This window comes from Rhinolophus ferrumequinum, chromosome 9 (genome assembly GCF_004115265.2).
Source record: "Rhinolophus ferrumequinum isolate MPI-CBG mRhiFer1 chromosome 9, mRhiFer1_v1.p, whole genome shotgun sequence".
In the NCBI taxonomy this organism is placed as follows: domain Eukaryota; kingdom Metazoa; phylum Chordata; class Mammalia; order Chiroptera; family Rhinolophidae; genus Rhinolophus; species Rhinolophus ferrumequinum.
In genome coordinates, this window is record NC_046292.1 from 30,753,288 (window position 1) to 30,772,931 (window position 19,644).

The following is a 19,644-nucleotide window of genomic DNA, read 5'->3' on the forward strand; positions in this document are numbered from 1 at the left end:
TTCCATCATTAATGGTAGCTAGACTGTTGGGCTGGAAGCTGCACATCCTGAGGCCCAGGCATGGGCAGCTTCTGTGCTGCCTGGCATTATCTGGGTCATGCAGCCCCTACCTTCTCCCATAGCGGGTGCTTACCTGTGTGGTAGGGGACTAGAGGATGGGCCCTGGGTCAGAATCGCTGATTGCTAGTATTCTGATTCTGCTACCCCTGACCTCAGTTTCCCCACTCATGACCCGAGGACAGTATTTCAGTACTGCCTTCCCTCCTGTTGGTGTCTGCCCCAGCAGGGAGCCATGTGCCCTGCCCTGGCATTTGGGAAGTCTGGCTGAAGAGCCAGACTGTGGTCCGGAGGGCATCTTCTCGGGCTCTCATACTGGAGAAAGAGGGCCTCCTTGTTAATGTTGAGAGAGAAGTCCCCCCAAAGCCCCTGTGCCCCAGCTCTGGCGCTTCCCCCAGGTCCTTTGTGAGCAAACTCCTACCCCCACCACTGCCCTGGGCAGCTTTATCTTTTAGAAGATTGAGGAGGACGAGGATGGTCTTTCAGGGCCCGAGGTGAGGGAGTCAGACTTGCAGGGGGATCGCTCCATCCTGAGGGGCCTTAGATGAGGGTTTCTTTAGCAGGGTCTGGGGTATGTTTGTGCTCCCAGGATATGGGAGGTGTCTGAGGATGTTGGGCAGAGTCTGGAGCAGGTCCCTGTTCTACCCTTGCTCCCTGTCTGGGTGGGGGTGGAGCTGTGGGCCTGAATGAGCCCCTCCTTCTCCTGAAACATAGCACCCGGAAGACGAAATGCTGACTTACCATGTTGGTCTGTGTAACCTTGACCGACTCTGGGCTTGGCGGAAAAGAGTGCAGTGGGAGGCCTCGAAGGTGCCAGGGGGCGCGGCCGGGATGTGGCCCAGACTGACTGCCCCGCCTGCACCCTGTCCCAGGCCGCCTGTGCTAGCCAGGAAAACCTGGGGTGTCTAGGAACAGGGCAGAAGGATGACTGGCACTGGACAGGGGCCGTCACCACAATCTGGGCTCTTCAGGGCAGTGGCTGAGGGCTACCTAGATCAGCCTGCATCAGAGGAGGGGTCGGTGTACCCCCAAAAGGGAGCCCAGGCCTACAAGTCCATCTCGCCCCATTTCCCTCATACTCAGCTCCCCTGGAGCCTCTGGGAGTGCCCCGATCAGGGCCTTCGCACCCAGCTGCCCAGGCAGAGTCCCTGCTGCCCTGCAATGCCTCGGTGGCTGTACAGCAGCACAAGCTGGCTGGGGGTGAGCCTGGCCTGGGCCGTGAGGAGCACAGGGCCCGCCGCCCAGCGTTCCTGTCTGAGTGGTAATTGAAGCCATTAGCGCACCAGCCTCTCCCTCGCTGGGTAATGGCAGGAAAAGCTCTTCTCGCTCCACACTCTTGAGGCAGCTGAATCACTCCCCCTCCAACCCGCCCGCTGCCGCCACTGAGACAGGGAATCTGACATTTTCCCTCGTGAGGGAGGGGGAGCAGAGGGGGAGGGGAAGCAGGCCTGGCTTCTTGGCCTTTCCCTCCTGGAGGTCGGGGGAGCGAGGGTCTTGGTGCTCAGTCTCGAGGTCACAGACTCATGTGGCCAGGCAGGACAGTAGTCAGGAAAGCCCCAGAGGTGGTCAGACAGCAGAGGTGTGGCCGAGGTGACTTGGGTGGGTTCAGGAAAGGCCAGGAAGGAGAGGGAGGTCGAAGAGGCAAAGGCGGAGGTGCAGGGATGAGCTGTTTCTGACTTTGTCCTGGAGGGCCTGGCTCTGAGGGCTTCGGGCGTAGGCGGCAGCGTTTGACTTGTGGTCAGGGACGAAACAGATAATGTGCGCCCTGTGTGTGGTGTGGGTGCCCTGTGTGCCTTGTGTAAGGCAGTGCGTGTGAGGTGTGTGGTGCAGTGTGTATAGCAGGTGTGTGCTTACAGGCTCTATATACAGTAGGGGGTGAGCAGCAGACTGGGGGTGTGTGGTGTGTACGGAGGTGGTATACATCACGCATTGTGTGTGTGTGTGTGTGTGTGTGTGTGTACATGCACACATGCGCACGCATGCGTCAGACAGTGTGTATGCATGGTGTGGTATATACAGCAGGTGGTATGCACCTTATGGGCTGTGTGTACAGCAAGGGAGGTGCTCAGCAAACAGCCTGAGCCGAACGTGTTGTCAGACTGGTGCTGTGGGAGGTCAGAGATGCTGGGTCTGGGCTCATTGTCTCTGAAACCCCACAGGATTCCCTGCTCAGAGTTGTTGGTCAGCTGGAGCAGCTGGCCAGAGATGAATGTGGGACAGAGTGGTCAGGCTGAGCTCCTCTCAGAGCCTGCAACAGCACCTCAGCAGTTCTTCTGCAACTAGGCCAGACGGGAGGGTGCACCAGACAGGGATCCTGCCTAGACCTTGGGACTTTCTCCTCCCCTCCCCTTACCCCCACCAAGACTAGGTACCCTTTTACCTGTTCCCACCTGGCCTTGGTGTCTGCTGACTGGCCAAGACACCAAGAAATCCTGGTGCCTGCATGGAGTGCCTGGTCTTGCCTACGTCAGGGCAGGCTCTGAGGGGCCGACTCTCAGGCATGTGGGGTAGTAACTGGAGTGGGGTAACAGTCAGTGCTGGGCCTGGATCCCTGGGCTCTGCCCTGGCTCTGCCCCTGGCCAGCTTTGGGACCTGTGCGGTGATGAAGGACCTCTTAAACCCCCTTCCACCCATAATCTCTTTGGAAACAGACCCAGGGACATGAGGGCTGATGAGCAACCTATGCCTCTGTCCTGAGCTCTCCTGGGCTGGGCCGGACCTGGAGCAGCGCTCGTCAGGGAGCTTCTTTTTCCAAGGAGTCAGCTCTACCTGCTTCACCCTCCTCCCTGCCCCTGGCCTAGGCCTGAGTTTGGGGGGTAAAGGGCTACTGCAGGCAGAGGATGACTTCCCAAGTGGCAGGATGTACCCCTTTCCTGTTGCCTGCATGTGTGTCTGGGTAACAGGCTCATTTTGTGGAAGCAGGGCCTGTCACCTTCCTGATTTGCAGCCACAGAAAACCTAGAACCTGGGCCAGCTTCTGCTCCTCCCCTTGCAGCTGAGGCAAAACTTCATGCTTCTGGTCCACTGACTGGTCTCTGACCTTCCAACCCCTATCATGACCACAGTAGCATTTGAGACCAGCCAGATATGAGACTCTGCAACCATTTCCTGGAGAGTTCTAGGCCCCAGGCATGGGGTGGGAGAGACGTCAGGTAGGTGGGCACTGCCAGGAGGCCCTTGAAAGTCAAACTGTGGGTTTCTTGGTACCTGGAATCCCTCATTCTTTCTAGTTCTGATCTGTCTTCAAGGGCTCAAGCGGACTTCCTTCTGAATGGGTCCTCCTTGGGGGTGGGCAGTACACCTGCCTCTTCTATTAGCCACAGACACTTGGCACCTCACCTCCCCTGTGCTCATCTGTCCCTCCCACCTCTGTAGCCACAGGTGCTTACAAAACCCTGCTATATACATGGCCCTCTCAATACTCCCCTCTCCCCCAGCCTCATGACCACAGCGGAACTGGGAAGTTCTGGGAACAGCTAGCCAAGTTGGAGGTTTTCTTTTATTCCCCCCAACTTCTTCTGCCCCCCCCCACTCCGGTTCAAGCCGCTGTTTCCTCAGTCTAGTTGTGTAGGACACAGCTCCCTGGCCTATGCTGGTGTTATGAGCCTTGCATTCCTCCCTGGCCAATTGTCGGTCGGACGCTCACAGCAGCTCTCACTGGCTGCCGGCCACTCATAGAAGCACATGGTGGCCCACGGCAGCACACAGCAGCCCACAGCCGCTCACGCTGGCTGCTGGCCTCTCACGGCAGCTCACGGCAGCTCACGGCAGCCCACGGCAGCCCACGGCAGCTCACGGCAGCCCACGGCAGCCCACGGCAGCTCACGGCAGCCCACCTCCAGGGAGAGCTGTTGTTCACAATCTTAACTGTAGAGGGCGCAGCTCACTGGCCGATGTGGGAATTGAACCAGCGACCTCAGTGTTAGGAGCACACGCTTCACTTCAACCACCTGAGCCACTGGGCTGGCCCTCGGTTTTATTTATTTTTTTAATTTTTTTTTTATATTGGGGAACAGTGTGTTTCTCCGGGCCCAAGTCGTCCTTCAGTTTAATTGTGCAGGGCACAGCTCAGCTCCAAGTCCAGTCACCGTTTTCCGTCTTTAGTTACAGGGGGTGCAGCCCACCATCTCATGTGGGAATTGAACCGACAGCCTTGTTGAGAGCTCACACTCTAACCAACTGAGCCATCCGGCCACCCCTTCTGGAAGCTCAGTGGCAGCTCGTTGTCTTTAGTTGTGGAGGGCACAGCTCACTGGCTCATGTGGGAATCAAACTGGCAACCCTTTTGCTCGGAGCTCAAGCTCTAACCACCTGAGCCATCCGGCCACCCCAAGCTGGAGGGTTTAAATGCCCCTGTGTGTGCACATTCTCCATCCTTGGTGAGGTGCCTTCTCCCCCTGGTTCCCAGAGGAGAAAGGATTTTAATCAGGGGAATGACATGATCAAAATGTATGTTTCAGGGGCCGGCCCGGTGGCTCAGGCGGTTGGAGCTCCGTGCTCCTAACTCTGAAGGCTGCCGGTTCGATTCCCACATGGGCCAGTGGGCTCTCAACCACAAGGTTGCCAGTTCGATTCCTCGAATCCTACAAGGGATGGTGGGCAGTGCCACCTGCAACTAAGATTGAACATGGCACCTTGAGCTGAGCTGCCGCTGAGCTCCTGGATGGCTCAGTTGGTTGGAGCGTGTCCTCTAAACCACAAGGTTGCTGGTTCGACTCCCGCAAGGGATGGTGGGCTGCGCCCCTTGCAACTAGCAACGGCAACTGAACCTGGAGCTGAGCTGCACCCTCCACAACTAAGATTGAAAAGACAAAAACTTGACTTGGAAAAAAGTTCTGGAAGTACACACTGTTCCCCAATAAAGTCCTATTGCCCTTCCTCAATTAAAAAAAAAAAAGTATGTTTCAGAAAGGTCCCTGGGAGTGCAGAGTGAGGTGGAGGGAGACCAGTAAGAAGTTGGGGGTAGCCTTGAAGCCCAGGTGATAGGTGGCAGAGGCCCAAACCCAGGCAGTGGGTAAGGGAGGAAGGTAGACTGGGTTACAAGTAGTTTAGAAAGCGTGATGGCCTGCCTGGCTACTTGTGGGATTGGAGAGGCGGGAGCCTCTGGGTTACTGGCTCTGGGGCCAGGTAGATAGCGGTGCTGTTTTCCAAGATTCAGGTATGGGAGGAGGACCAGGTCTGAAGAGGCAGGTTGGTGAGTCCAGTTAGAAATCTGTTGTATCAGGCATGCACCGGCATCCCAGGGAGGTGTCAAGGAGGCCTTGTTCAGATTTGCTTGGCACTCTTAAGGGACATATGGAGATAGAGTTTTGAAGGCCAAGAAATGGGAAATCTCAGGAAGCCAGAGCCAAGAGGGGAGGAAGGGGACCTGGATGGAGCACCAGAAGCTAACTCTTCATGTTGGGAGGGGAGTTTCCATAGGAATCTGGTGAGGAGGGGCCTGATAGGTAGGAGGGAAACAGAGTGAGGCCATGGAAGTCAAGAGAAAAGACGACATGGAGGGGGAAGGAGTGTTGTCCAGAGGTGAGGCAAGATGGCTGAGAAGTATCCTTCGGGTTTATCTCCATGGAGTCATGATTGACCTTGGGGAGCACCTTGGCAGGAAGCAGTGGGGGTGGCAGCTGGGCTGCAGGGGCCTAAGGAATGAGTGGGAGGTTGTCCGTGGTCTGGAGTGACACGGCTTGCACGGGGTTGGGAGGGTGGGGTGTAAATGGATCAAAAGAATCTTCCTGGAGTAGGAGGGAGGTGGGGGAACCTCCAGGAGGAGAGTCCAGCATGGGCCAGGGCCCAGAAGCCATAGTGTGGGTAGGGTGTGTGCCCAGGAGATGGCCCCCAGGTCACTTGGGTGTGTGTTGCTGAGAAGGGTGAATAGGGCTGTGTGAGGCGCCAGGTAAGCCCCAGGTTGGGAGTGGCGACTGAGAGGGGGAGGCCACGACTGCTGACAGGCCCCAAACAGCTCAGATTCAAAAACAAAACAGGCTTTTAAGATGCCAAGTTTGATGAAATCTGAGTGCTGGAAGAGGTGGGAGTTTTCTCTTGGAAAAAGCTGAAAATCAAGACTGAAAGCTGTGAAGGGAGATGGGCAAGGCTCCCCAGGCCCCCCTTCACTGCCTGGAAGCCTGGGGGCGGGGGGGGGGCTTTCTGGAAGAGTGTAGGATCCTTCAGGTCTGGGGGTGCCTTCTGACTTGCTAGGGGGTATCTTAGTCTGACTCTGCTAAGGATGGAGCTGTCTCGGGGATAGGGCCTGAGATGGTCTTGGTTTCCTCCGAGTGCATGAGGGCTGGGGGTGCCAGCAGCAACCCACAAGGTTGCTTCGTATGTCTGTAGGTCTTCGTGCTTTCCACGTGTCTGTTCCTGCGTGTCTCTTCAGGTGCACGTGTCTCAGCACACCTGTATCTCTGACTGCATGTCTCTACATGTGTGTTTGTGTGTCTGCGTGCACTGCCTCTGCTTGCGTGAGTCTGTATCCACAGGTGCTTGTCACTGCAGGTGCCCTTCCGCATGCACATGTAGGTTTCTGTTTTTGCACCTGTCTCTTTCCTCATGTATGTCTCTGTGACTGTGCATGTTTCTAAGTGTCTGTGTGTTCAGAGACAGGGTGGCCAGGCCCAACACTCCACGCAGCGAAGGGGTCAGGCTTACAGATGGTGCCGCCCCAGGGAGCCTGTATATGTGTGTGCCGGTGTGTGCCTGCATGTACACAGAGACGCCATGAAGCTGGGTAAACAAGGGTGAGAAGGCTGTGCTGACAGAAGGTGCTGCCCACCCAGGGACCCTGCAAGGCTTCTCCATCTGTCGGCTTCCCTGGTGCAGCCCCCTCCCTCTGGCCCACACTCTGCCTCAGGCATCCCAGGCTTAGCTGGACAAAGAGACTTGTGTGTGCTTTGTAGGGGTCTCCAGCAGACTCCCCGTCTTATCATTTCAGCCAGCAGAAGCTGATCCTCTGCCCACCCCCACCCTAGTCTCATCTATCATGACCCCAACATTTTTCTTAGCTCCAGCCAGACTCACCTTCCTACTGTCTCCACACCCTCCTACAGCCTTTGCTCAGGCAGTCCCTCCCTCCCCCCAGAAAGCTCCCCCTGCCTCCCCTACTCAAGTGTTTCCTACTCTTACGTCTCCTTCCTCTTCCAGGAAGCCACCAAGGTAGCAGGTGAGCTCTGAGTTTGAACGGATCCACACCACCACTACTGTGGTACCTCAGCCAAGCTCCTGCACCTCTCTGAGCCTTAGGCTCCCAACCTCCCCCCTACCACCCCCTCCCCCAGCACACACACAACCCTGTCATCTTCCTCTGCCTATTGGGGACAGCAGGAAAGGGGTCAGGTTTCCCTCTGCAGTATCTAAAAACAAGCACGGTTTGGAGCAGGAGCCATTTGTACACATGGGCGCCCACCACAGGTACACAGAGGTCTGTGCCAGCAGACCCTGGGGAATGTGTGTGCACCCTACATGTGCGTGCTACTGCAGTCCACAAACAGCTGTAGAGACTTGGACTCCTGGCACCTCTGAAGTCCCCTAAAGTCCCCATGGGCTTCTCCTGTCCCTTACGAGAGGGTGGAGAGACCTCGACCCCACAGGGACAGAGACTGCAGATGCCAGGCGTTGAGGCTGTGCGGCAGGTGTGGGGACCTCCCCGGTGCTATGCTGCGCAGAGGGTGTTGGAAGTAGCTAAGTATCCGTTGATCCTGAAGGACACCTAAGAGGGAGGGTTCCCTGGAGTTGGGAACCTGGGTCCTGGGAGGGGGCACAGAGGCTCCACCCAGGCCAGGAGGGAGGGGCTGCAGCTCCTTGGACAGTGATGCATGGACACGTGTGCGCACGCAACCCTTCAGCCGCCTTGCAGTTGCCATGGTTACCGGGTGGCCTGGAAGGGGGAGGGGCCCTTCCTCCCCTCCGGTTCTGCAGAACAGGTTTTGAGCGGACTCTGCGTGACCGGTACATAAGGGTGTTGGAACGTGGGTGCGTGCCCACGGGTGGCCACGTGTGGGGATAGTCGAGTGTTCTGCAGTAAATAAAAATGCAGCAGTTTGTGTGCAGAGGGGCCTGCTGTGGAGCGGCTGAGCCTGAAGACATCGGAAGGCATGGGGGAGGGCGGGGCAAACCTTAAGGAAGTGAGCCAGGATGGTGGCAGGGCACCCCCAGAGGTGCGTCCTCACCTCCGCCTGCCCTGCTCAGGCCCAGCCCTGCCAGGTGTAGGGTCCCAGCACCTGGTCTCCTCCCAGCTCCCCCTCCCATCTAGCTGTGTGACCTTGGGCAGGTTTTTAGATGTCTCTAAGCCCCCATTTGTTCATATACCTCAAGGTTTTGGTAAAGATTAAATTATTTTGTTAAGCATTTTAACTTAATACCTAGAAGGTACTGAATGCTTCATTAATGTAACCTTTCCTGCCTCATATCTGGACCTCAGTTTTCACAATTGTTGCTGGGTTTGGAGTGATCATGAGGAATTTGCCTGGTCTTCAGCCTGAGTGGTTTAGGCTACAGTGAACCCAGCTCCTGTGGGTTCTGGGGGCTGAAGGGGATAAATGTGCCAGTCGGTGATGGGTCAGTTACAACAGTGCACAAGCGCTCAGACTGGCCAGCCACACGGCGGGCGTCAGTAACCGGCTGCGGTCCTTAGCTACGTCTGAATGTGCTGGAGGCCCCCGAGTGAGCATAGCAGGAAGAGACAGCACTGACTCCTGAGGGGCTGGAGTCCGCCTGCGAGGCACGCGTCTCCATCCTGAGGTGCAGACATGCAGCCTCGTGAGTTCTGCCTGGAAGCCTCCTTGGCACAAGGGACTGGCTTTTGGGTCCTGCTGTTTTACGGACAGCTCTTCACACATGCCGGCTTTAAACTCTGGCGGTGGGGCCTAAGGTATGATCTGAGCCAAGGACAGAGCCATTGAGGGTGCGATAATTGAGGGAAGAAAATTAATTGTCCTTAATTTGGCATAAATCCCAAAGACCTTCTCCGTGTGAGGAATTCAGAGTAGATTCCTGGGACACAGGGCTGCAAATGTTTGTACTTTCCTTCTCCTTGATCAGTACTTTGCTGGTAGAGTTGGGAGCCAACTGACTCCTGGACTCTAACTCTGGCAGGCCCTGAACCCCCTCTGCATCCCCCACCCCACTGTTTAGGACGGGGGTACTTAGGGGGTAGGATTGATGTCTGGGAAGAGCTCTAGACTGGGCTAGGTTGGCCCTGGCAGTTCTGAGTGACCCCTCGCTGCTGAGGAGGGCAGGGAGGGCGGGCGGGGAGAGCTGGGCCTGAGGCCCTTCCTGGGCCTTTCTGTGAAAGCAAGCAGCGGCAGAGCCAAAGAGCTGTTCCCCTGCTTGGTGCATCCCGAGTCCTGCCTCATTTCCATCCTCCTTTTTCTTGCCACTGTTGAACATTTTCCTTTTAAAAATTAGCTGAAAGTTAGGACGCTGTGGTGTCATATTTACAGCCAAGGAGACGCTGGGGTCACATCTGGAATTTATAGGGCTGCAGGTGGGGAAGCTACCGGAAGAGGCTGGGGACGCCCCTACCAGGCCATACTGGGAATTGTGCTACCAACCCCCAAACCCCATCTCCTGATGGGGTCCCTTTGGGATGCACATGGCAGTTGGAGCCTTGGCAGACCACTCTAGGGATCTGACATCCCATAGAAGGGTGTCTCGCCCCTGCCTGCTGGAGCTCCTCCAGCTTCCTCTCCTGCCTGCCCCTCACCCCCACTCAGTCCCTCTGGGTCTCTGAGAGTTTCCAGGGAGGCCAGCACTGCCAGTCTTTACTTTCTTTCCTCCTAAGGATGCCACATGCATCCTCATGTCCCCAAACACCCATCAGCAAATGTCCCCAAACCTCAGCAAATGTCCCCAAACACCCATCTTGTGCTGGGCCTGTAGGAGGGAGGTGCAGATCTGTGCTAGTCTCCTGGTCGCCCCTACCAGGAGACTGACAGTGGACGTGTTCCTTTCCCCTGTGGGGTATGCCAGACATTCACACTGGTAGAGAGGCTCTGGAGAGTTCTCGCACACTCTGTGGTCTGTTCTTGGGGAAGGGCCTCTCTCCAGCCCAGGATGGGGAAGGGGGCCCCAGGCCCTAGTCTTGGTACCTGTCGGCCCCAGTGGTGCAGCCCGTGCTAGTTATAGTAATAATGTCAGCTAATAGTCATTGAGTGCAGAGTCTTTGTCAGACACTCTGCAGCACCTCACACACATTATCATATGTACCGTGTTTCCCTGAAAATAAGCCCCAGTTAAGACCGTCAGTCAGCCAGACAGATGCATTTAGTACGTTATGATGATGTTCCGGAAAAAGATGACGTGACTAGATTTGAATAAGTGTAGATTGTTGTATATGAAAAAACAAGACATCCCCTGAAAATATGCCCTGATGTGTCTTTTGGAGCAAATATTAATATAAGACCTGGTCTTATTTTCAGGGAAATACGGTAGTCCTCACGATGGCTTTACCAGGTGGGCACTTGAACACCATTTACAGATAAAAACAGACACAGAGAGCATGAGTCACACACCCAGGTCACAACTAGTTAGTGGTGGAAGTGGGAGTCCCACTTGGTCTGCACCACCTGTGCTCCCAGCCCCTTACGCTTCCACAGTGGGGAGTACGCAGCCTTGCTCCCCAGCCTCTGAGGGCCGGTTTAGGAGTCCGTGTGCAGTGGCAGTGGGGGTGAGCTGCGGATGTCTGCTTCTGTTACACCCATGGAAGTGACTTCTCTTTGAACTGGGAGTAGGCAGCCAGGGAGGAGTGTTGTTCCCCCCGTCAACTTTTGGTTTCCTCAGAGCTTTTTTATCTCCTTAGCCTCCACATGCTCAGACATGGTCTCCAGGCCTGACAGTGGGCTGCAAGCTCAAGACCGAGTAAGGGAGGAGATCATGGTCAAGGCTGCAGTAGAGAAGGGGCCAGAGTCAAGCCCAGGGGTGAGGGTGGCGCATTGGTAGGGCAGGAGGTGTTTGGAGTCATGGCCGGAACCCAGGCTGTGACTTGGGCCTCTGCTATGCGGTGGAGCTAAAGGCTGCATGCAGGCAGCATTGGGGACACTGCACGTGCAGACAGGGGCGGGGGGTGGGGTGTTGGACAGCACGAGGAGCCTTCAGGCTGAGTGTGGCTGTTGACGCCACCGTGTCAGCTGTGGGCCCCCCGCAGCCCACATTTGTGTAGCACTTTCTGCTGCAGCCAGCAGAGCATCAATCCTTGGTTTTCCCAGAGCCCAGAGAGATAAGTGCTGACATCTTCAGTCTGAGGCGTTGCTTCTCAGATCTGAAAACCAACTCCCTGACAAGGCAGTGTGGGCCCCACTGCAGCCCCCAGCCCTGTGAAGGGCAGGCTTGGGCACTGGGGCTAAGGACTGTTTGGAAGTCAGGGATTGGGAAGAGAAGAATCTTGAGGATCCTGGCCAACCTGGGAGTCAGGGGAAGCCTCCCACAGAGGGGTGTTCCAGCCCTGACATGCACATCTGCTATTTGTCTGCAGAGGACCAGCTGCCTGCAGGGTTCCCCTCCATCGACATGGGGCCTCAGCTGAAGGTGGTGGAGAAAGCGCGCACAGCCACCATGTTGTGTGCAGCAGGCGGGAATCCAGATCCTGAGATCTCCTGGTTTAAGGACTTCCTCCCTGTGGATCCCACCACCAGCAATGGCCGTATCAAGCAGCTGCGTTCAGGTGAGCAGAGGGCGGGGGTCAAGAGGCCATGCAGGTGTGAGGAAAGGTGTCTGGCCAGAACCCAGCACAGTCTTCCTTCTTGGGCCTGGGTGCCTGGGAGCCACAGGAGACCTCAGCCTGGAGCTGACCCTCCAGGGCTGAGCAGAGGGCACCCAGTGGGTGGACTGCATCTTGCTATAGGCCCACCTGGCCTGGGAAGAGAGCTGGTCAGTGAGGGCTAGTTATTGGTGATTCTTTTACCTTCCCGAGATTGTCAGATCCCAGACTGTGGGCCAGCCCTGCTCCTCACATCATGGGTGCCATGCCCAGTCTGGTGATGGGCTCTGCGAAGTTGTTCTGTGGGTGTTCATCCTCCACCTTTCCTGGAGCCTGGCCTGAGAGGGGTCTGGATGCTGCTGCTATTTGCTTCTCCAGACCGCAGTGACAGAGGCCAAAGATGCCTGATGCATCAGGCTTCAAAAGGCCGGACTTTAGAGGCTTGGAGCCCGGGGGACGGGCTGCCGTCCCTGAGCCACCAGGGCCACCTGTCTCCTCTGGATGTCTCAGTAGAGCCAGCTTGGAGCCCTGGGAGCAAGGATGCCGTCTTGACCGGGCGGGAGGTGTCGCCCCATTGATCGATCTGCCCATCAGGCTCCCGCCAGGATAATTGATTCAGTTTTTGTGGGAACGGAGCAGGCGGGAAAGGAGGCTCGGAATCAACTTAGCTGCATTCTGCGTCTGCTGCCAGCGTAGCTGGACCGATAGGCCTCGGTCTAGAAGTCCTCCTGCCAGCTGTGGGATTGGGGGCTTCGTCAGGGTGGCCAGTACCGGTCAGAGCCCTGCTGCCCCTCAGTTGTGTCAGCACTGCACGGGAGGACATGACTCAGCTCTGTTCCGGGCTCTGCCAGCTTCAGAGGCACCCCTGCCACTCCCTGGGGTGCCAGCCCCTCCCCACTGACTCCCACCAGGTCGACACCCCCATGGGGCCCAGGGGAGGAGGGAGAGATGATTTGCCCAGCAGGGGCAGGAGGCCGGCCCCAGCGATGGCCGCCTGAGACAGCCTACGAAGTGTTAGATCGTTTAATTTAATTAAAACTCAACAAGATGGAGGCAGCTGTAACGCAGTTAATTAAAACAGCCATGATCAAGGCAGGAAACAGTCCGGCAGCATTTACAGCCGTTGCCCAGCGCTGCCCAGCGGCCGGCACGATTCAGCTCCTCTGCAGTTCCCCACAGTCCCCCAGGCAGGCTCCCCAAGCAGCCAGATGGTCCTCCCCGCAGGTCTGGCCTCCACCCTGAATGGCACTGACTGTCCGTGGCAGCAGTTCTGGGAAGGCACACTGTCTCGCGCATTCGTTCATCAAGTATTTATGTAGTGCTTGCTGTGTGCCGGGCCCGGTGCCACCCATTCACTGCCCTGTGAGTTGGCTCCTGCCCAGTACTACACCCTCCTGGTCCTCTCAACAGCCGTCAGAGCCCCTTCCTCCTTTCTCACCACTCCTTCCCACATCTCCCCGGCTTTTCTCTTACTTCTCTATCTGCTCTGCAGCCTCTTCCTCTGCTTGTTCCCCAGGTAGGGAGCCCGGGAGCCTGGCCTTGCCCCATGGGCAGAGCCTTTCCCTGGGCCAGCTCACCCACTCCTGTAGCTTTAGGTACCCTCTCTACTCTTGCAACTCCCAGTTCTGTCTCTCCAACCTAAACATCTTGCCTGAGCTCGAGACCAAAACATTTATCTGCCTTGTGGGAGTCCCTCTGCCCATGGTGAGTGATGACCTCCTCAAACAGCCTGCCCTTCTCCCACTGACCCTCTCTCTGGGAGTAGTAGCCCCCCAGCTTGAAATCTGGGACACACCCTGATTCCTCCTCCAGGAAGGAACCACCAGATCCTCTTGATTTCTCCCCCCATGGCTCTCAAGTTGGTCCCCTTGTTTCCTTTCACTGACTTAGCCGTGTTTCAGGTCACCCGACACTGCTCTCCCTGCCTCTGGGCTCTCCCCTTCAATCCATCCTCCAGCAGCTGTCAGAGTTTTCTGCTCGTGTCCTTCGGTGCTCTGACAGTCTCACTGCCTACATTGTCAGGTGTATGCCCCTAAACAGGGCACACAGAACCCTTCTCTATCTTCCCCTGCTCACAACTCCCGCTTTATCTCCTCAGGTCCTGCCTGCACCACTTACTGGTTCTGTGGCCTCAATTACTAAACTTCTTTGAGCTCCAGTATTCTCATCTTTAAACAGGAGTTGCAGTTAGGACTAAGTGAGACAGTGTCAGTCAGAGCTTTAGTTGACTGCCTGGTGTATGGTGAGGGATCCAGAGACAGAGCTTTTCTTGTATCCGGTCTCTCCCACTTGCACTGAGCCACCCTGACCCCATCCTGGACATTCACTCACATTCCCTAGTACAAGAAGCCCCACCTTCTGTGCCTGAGGCTACTCCTTCAGGATGCCCACTTTACATTTTTATCATCTGGCTCCAGCTCTGCTCACTTAGGCTGGGTACTCTTTACAGGGAGGGCCTGGGTCTGCCTTCCCTCTGCGAGGTGCCCGCCCCAGTGGCCAGCACAACCCAGCTTAGGACAGGTGTCTCTGTGGATGAGTGATTCCATGAACATGACCTATGGGCCCTGTCCCTGCAGACTGATGTCCACTCCTGCTTCCCAGGTCCAGGGAAGACCTCTTTGTTTGACCTTTCCTGCCCCCTGGCAGCTGTGACCTGAGGGTTGTGGGCTGAGTAGCTGTTGGGATGGAACCAGATGGCACCTGAGAGGACTCGGTCATCCCACCTTAGCAATAATGGACAGGACTCGACCCCATCACTGCCTGATCCTAGCCCCTGGTTCCTGACCCTAGTGGCTGCGGCCCCTGTCCTGTTACCACTTAGGAAGATGCTGGGGCTATTCCTTGCACACTTACAGGGACATCTCTTCATGGATTGGAATCAGGGCCCCCGAGCACTCAGCTATTTACAGGGACTTGCACAGTTTATGCATCACTGACAGTTTATAGAGTGCTTTGCTGCCTTTGGTTGCACTTGATTCTCCTGCAACCCTGAGAAGTGTAGGACAGGCCGGGATTATCATGCCCACTCTACAGCTGAGTTAAGAGAGTCACCTGGGGTCACACATGGAAATGCAGGATCAGGGAGCTCCCCTGTGGGATTCCCAGGAGCCTTCTAATATTACATATGCAGAACCTGGTGCCCGGGGAACGGCCAGACCCTGCTAGGGCTGAACTAGAGCCTGCTGGGCAGAACTCCACAGTCCTATCCTCTCCAGACCACACCCCACCCCCCCCCACACCGCGACTGGTTCCCAGAACTCCTCAAGAATCAGTGGACCAACCCACAGCACATGTCACCAGAGCATGGCCCCAGAGCAGAGCTAGGTAGGAGGGCAGCTGGCAGCATGTGTCCAGCTGTGAGCTCTGCTCAACAGGCACATTCCTTACTGAAGTGATGTGACCTGCTGCCATAGTACAAGCCTCCTGGAGAATTTGAACTTGAAACCCAGGGCGGACTCAAGAGGAATGGGGACAAGCTCCGGGAGAGTGGAAATTGAGTCAGGAGCAGGCAGCATCCCCAGAGCAGTGAGTGGGGGCTGACCTCCCAAGTGAGGCTCTGAGCTGCTGCTGGCTCCTGAGAGGAGCTGTTGGCCACACGCTCTGCCAAGCCTGGACAGGGCCCCGAGGAAACCTTCCGTGCTCCACTCCTCTTGGCAGCCTGAGTGTGGAAGCTGTCATCCCCATCACCATCGAGGACAGCCTAACGCATATGTTCACGTGCTCACACGGAGAGCAGTCTTCTTCCACACCTCCGGCTCCTGAGCTGAAACTGCAAGACCTCGAGCAGAGATGCCAGCATCTGGCTGCCAGAGGAGGCCCGCTGGCCCCAGCGGATGGGACCCAGTGGGAAGTGCAGAGCAGTCCATGGGGTGGGCCTGAGGCCTATTGCCCTGTACTCTGATGGCCAGCCCCAGCTCTGACGGGAAGAGCCTGTCCCCCTACTCTGCCCTGCCATCCACTGGATCTGCCAGGAGGCACGCCGTCTGCGTGCGGTCACGATTTCCCTTTGGCCTTAGTACACTAACACCTCTCCCAGGCATTTCTGACGTCTGGGTTCCCTCCAGTCTCCCACAGCCTTCTTGTGAAATGGAAAAGGCAAATTCTTCTTTCAGTTTGGTGGGCAAATGGCTGTTCTGAGATGTCCAGAGACTTGTCACACAGCAGGTTAGGTTTTAAAAGAGCTGGGGTCTGAAGCTAAGGGTCTCAGACCTTGGCCAGTTACACTGCCACCCACTCCAAGGTCAGGCCAGGACTGTAGGAATACATTAGCAGCTGTCAACGTTTTGGTCTCAGGACTTCTGATTGTGAATATCAGAGGACCTCAAAGAGCTTTTGTTTATCCACCAGGATTTTCTGTGTTATATATTAAATCTGAGAAGACCATAAATATTTATTAATCCACTTTAAAATAACTTAAAAATCCATTACACGTTAATATAACACTTTTAATGAAAAATAGTTATATTTTCTAAAACAAAAATATTTAGTGAGAAAAGAGTAGCATTGTTTTATACTTTTGCAAATCTTTTTAATTGGGGGCTTCATAGAAGATAGATGGTTGGATTCTCATATCTGCTTCTGCCTTCGGTCTACCGGTATGGTAATATCACACGTCATAAGACTCTGGAAAACTCAACTGTACATGAAAGAACAAGAGTGAAAAAGGCAAATAATTTCTAGTATTATGAAAACTGTTTTACCTTGTGGAGCCCCTGAAAGGGTCTCGGAAACTAAAGGTCCCTGGACCAAGTTTGGAGGATCACTGTGACGATGGTTCTTTCTAGACAACCTCTCTGCACCCCTGCCACACACCCCAGGTCCGAACAGCTGCTTGTCTTCTCTCCAGCCTCTGTGTCTGCCGGAGGCAGCCTCGTCCAGTGGGAAGGCCATGAGCCAGATAGATCGGGTCAGTTGCTGCCACTTCACTCGCAAGCTTGTGATCTTGAGTTTGGGCAGTTTGCTTAATGTTTCTCAGCCTCTGGTTCCTCGTTCCTACATGGAGAAGGATAATTCCTCCTGGGCGGGTGTCATCAGGTTCAGTGAGATAGTTAGTGATCAGTGTTTGTCTCTCGGCACACTTCCCTCCCCCAGAAGTGGACAGAGAGGAGCAGAATGGACAGCTCTGGGCCTGGGCCTGCCCACAGGCTCCTCACTGCTCTGGGTGAGGCAGTGGTAGAAGAAGGGCCTGAGCACAGCCTCAGAGGAGGCCCCCATGGGGAAGGGAGCCTGCTGAGGCCACACAGTGGTCCTGGACGGGACATTTGGAGGGTGAGCACTTGGCCCTCTGGTTACTGATTCCCGGGGTTGTGAAGCTCCGAAGAGGCAAGGGGTGGGCACTGGCCTCTGGCTGTCACCAGTCAGGTTGGGGAGAAGCTCAGTAGTCACTCAGTTTTTAGCAGGGTTGATGGGGCTTGACAGGGAATCTGCCACTGGGTTGAGTTCAACCACATCCATGGTAGGGTGGGCTGGTGTGTTTGTTCAGGGAGACCTGGCCCTTTCTTCTGTCTGCTTAAATGCCCTAGTTTGTTTTGGTAAGTGCTTTGTTTTGAAATCTACCCACCTGTGGATTTGGGTGGCCTTGCAGGGTGGGGTTGCTACCTTTTCTTCACCACCCCCCGCCATTGGCCTCAGCCCGCAGGGTCTGGTCTGTAGCAACCCTGACTCACCGTCCTGATTCCTGTCACCCCCAGCCCTGCTGACCCCTGCCCCACTCTCTCCTTCCTCAGAGCAGTGCCAGTGTGACCTGCTTCACCCACACTCACCTGGTGCGTGCCCACACATTACCTGCGTCAGCCTAACCCAAGCCTCGATTTCTTCATGTATTGAAGGCCCTTTCTCGTGTTTTATTTTTATCTGATTTGGCTTTTTGTGGCTTTCCTTCCTTTTGTACTAATGCTTCTCTCTGATCTTATTTGCATTCAAATTACCTCGCCAGGTGGTTCACCAATTAGAGGTAAGAATGCTGTCCGTGCATCTCGCCACGCCACGCCTTGCCACTGCCGTCACCACCACTCCATCCCGTCCAGTCCGTCACCTCCCCCATCCCCATCCTGACCTCCAGCCTCCTCATCTCCAGCTCTGGCCCCCTCAACACCACCGGCCACCACACACATCCACTCTCGGTCATTCCCTCCTGTGGACTCATCCATTGCAAGTCTGGATTGTGCAAATACTCAGCTGAGCCCTGCCTTGGGGACAGCAAGCCCTACTGCCCGGGCCTTCTGGGCCAGCCCCACAGAAGGGACCTGTCGGCTACCGCAATGAAGCCAGCCAAGCCCTGGTCCCCAAGGCTGGCCACAGAGGGAGTCTTCCTGTGAGGTGGAGGAGTGTGACCAAGCCTTGCCTTTTCTCTTGAGAACCTGCTTTGTCGTGGGCCCTCAGTTATTACTTAACTCCCGTTTAACATCCTGTCCCTAGAGTAGAATGAGGACCAACCCATAAATCCCTCAACCCAGCAGACGCTAGGAGGAATATGCAGTAAAGATTTTAGTGTAGATACTGAAATGGCAACTGAGAAGTACAGGGTCCTATGTGACTGGGTTCCGTGACCATCAGCACCTGGCTGCATGCGTGCGGCAGGGCCCTGTAGCTTGGGGGTTCAAAACCCAGACTCTGGACTCAAAGATCCCCGTTCAAGTGCGACTAACCACCTGCATGACCTTCAGAAAATCAATGCCTTTCTCAGAAGTCTGTTTACTCCTCTTTAAATTGGGGCCCTGGTCCTACCTCGTGGGACTGGAAGGATCGAGCAGAGGATGAGGATTGGGACAGTGTCTGGCTCAGAGCAGACACCCTATAAATGGTTGCTTCTACTGTGATTTATTTTTACCATTTTCTCCCCACCTCTCAGTGTCCTTGGGTACTTCTAGACCCTCAGAGTTCAAGGGCAGGGTGGTCTCAGCACAGAAGTTGGGCCTGGGAAGAGCAGCTGCCTCCCTATGGAGGTTGGTTCCAGATTTGGGGGTTTCTGTGTACAAATAGTCTCAGGGTCTATATTGGGTCCCTAGATCAGTTCTGACTCTTGGTTTAGGAGAGCCTCCTCGCTCAACAGGGGTCTCACCCAGGCACTACTTCCTGTTCCTGCCTGTGGCACCAGCCTGTGGCACCAGCCTGTGGCACCACCCGCCCCAGCTGAGCTGACCTTAGTGCAGCCCCGCCCATCCAGGGGTGTGACCCCCACCTGCTTGAATGAACGTTTTCTGTAACAGCGTCCATCCATTTCATGAACATGACCTGTTGGGTGCCCTTGGACTGTTCTTGCAGGAGATGGGGTATTTGACATGTATCCTGGGCCCTCATGCTCCTTGATGCCCAGTCGGGAGGGCTGACGCCAGGACCACAGAGCAGGCCAGCCCTTTGTTCTGTATCAGGGCCGAGCCTGGGCAACCCCTTCCCCCATCTCTAGCTCCTGGGCTCCTGGGTGTTCACAGCCCCTCCTGCTGCCCTGGGTCTGGGTGGTGGAAGAGGGATGCTAGGCAGTGAAGGCGCTGTAGCTCGCACCCATCGTGGTCCTCCCCTGGGGCCCGGGCTGTGGAAGTGTTTCTTGGAACTCTCCCTGTGGCTCCTGTCCAGTCCAGTCAGGTGGGGTCCTGCAGGTTCTGTCGGTGTTCTGTGTGGGAATGACTGTAAGCCAGCCTGGGCCCTGGGAGGATTGGGGCTCCGAGGGTCACTCTGGCTGTTCTGTGCAGGTGGTGTTTTTCTGTCAGGCTGTGTCCTATGGGGTGATTAACTGTCTGCTGGACTGTCCTGTGTGGGTGTGATTGTCTGTCGGCTTGTTCCAGGGAAGTGCTGTTACCTGTGCCTTAGGGTGTTACAGTCACAGACAGCTTGCCCAGTGTGCTCTCACAAGCAGTTTCAAGTGTTTATTGCCTGGGCTGGGGGTGGGTGGCCAAGTCAAGTGG

At 55.9% G+C, this 19,644-nt stretch overlaps 1 protein-coding gene across 24 annotated transcripts in view; it reads left to right on the plus strand.

Moving 5' to 3' along the window:
• The window catches only part of PTPRF (protein tyrosine phosphatase receptor type F), an 86,793-nt gene that overhangs the window by 24,923 nt on the left and 42,226 nt on the right, over positions 1–19,644 (plus strand). For all 24 annotated transcript variants that reach the window (XM_033115085.1, XM_033115095.1, XM_033115096.1 and 21 more), the window contains one exon: positions 11,519–11,707. In XM_033115085.1, coding sequence (XP_032970976.1) covers positions 11,519–11,707 — 189 coding nt within the window. The remainder of the gene's footprint in view (positions 1–11,518; positions 11,708–19,644) is intronic.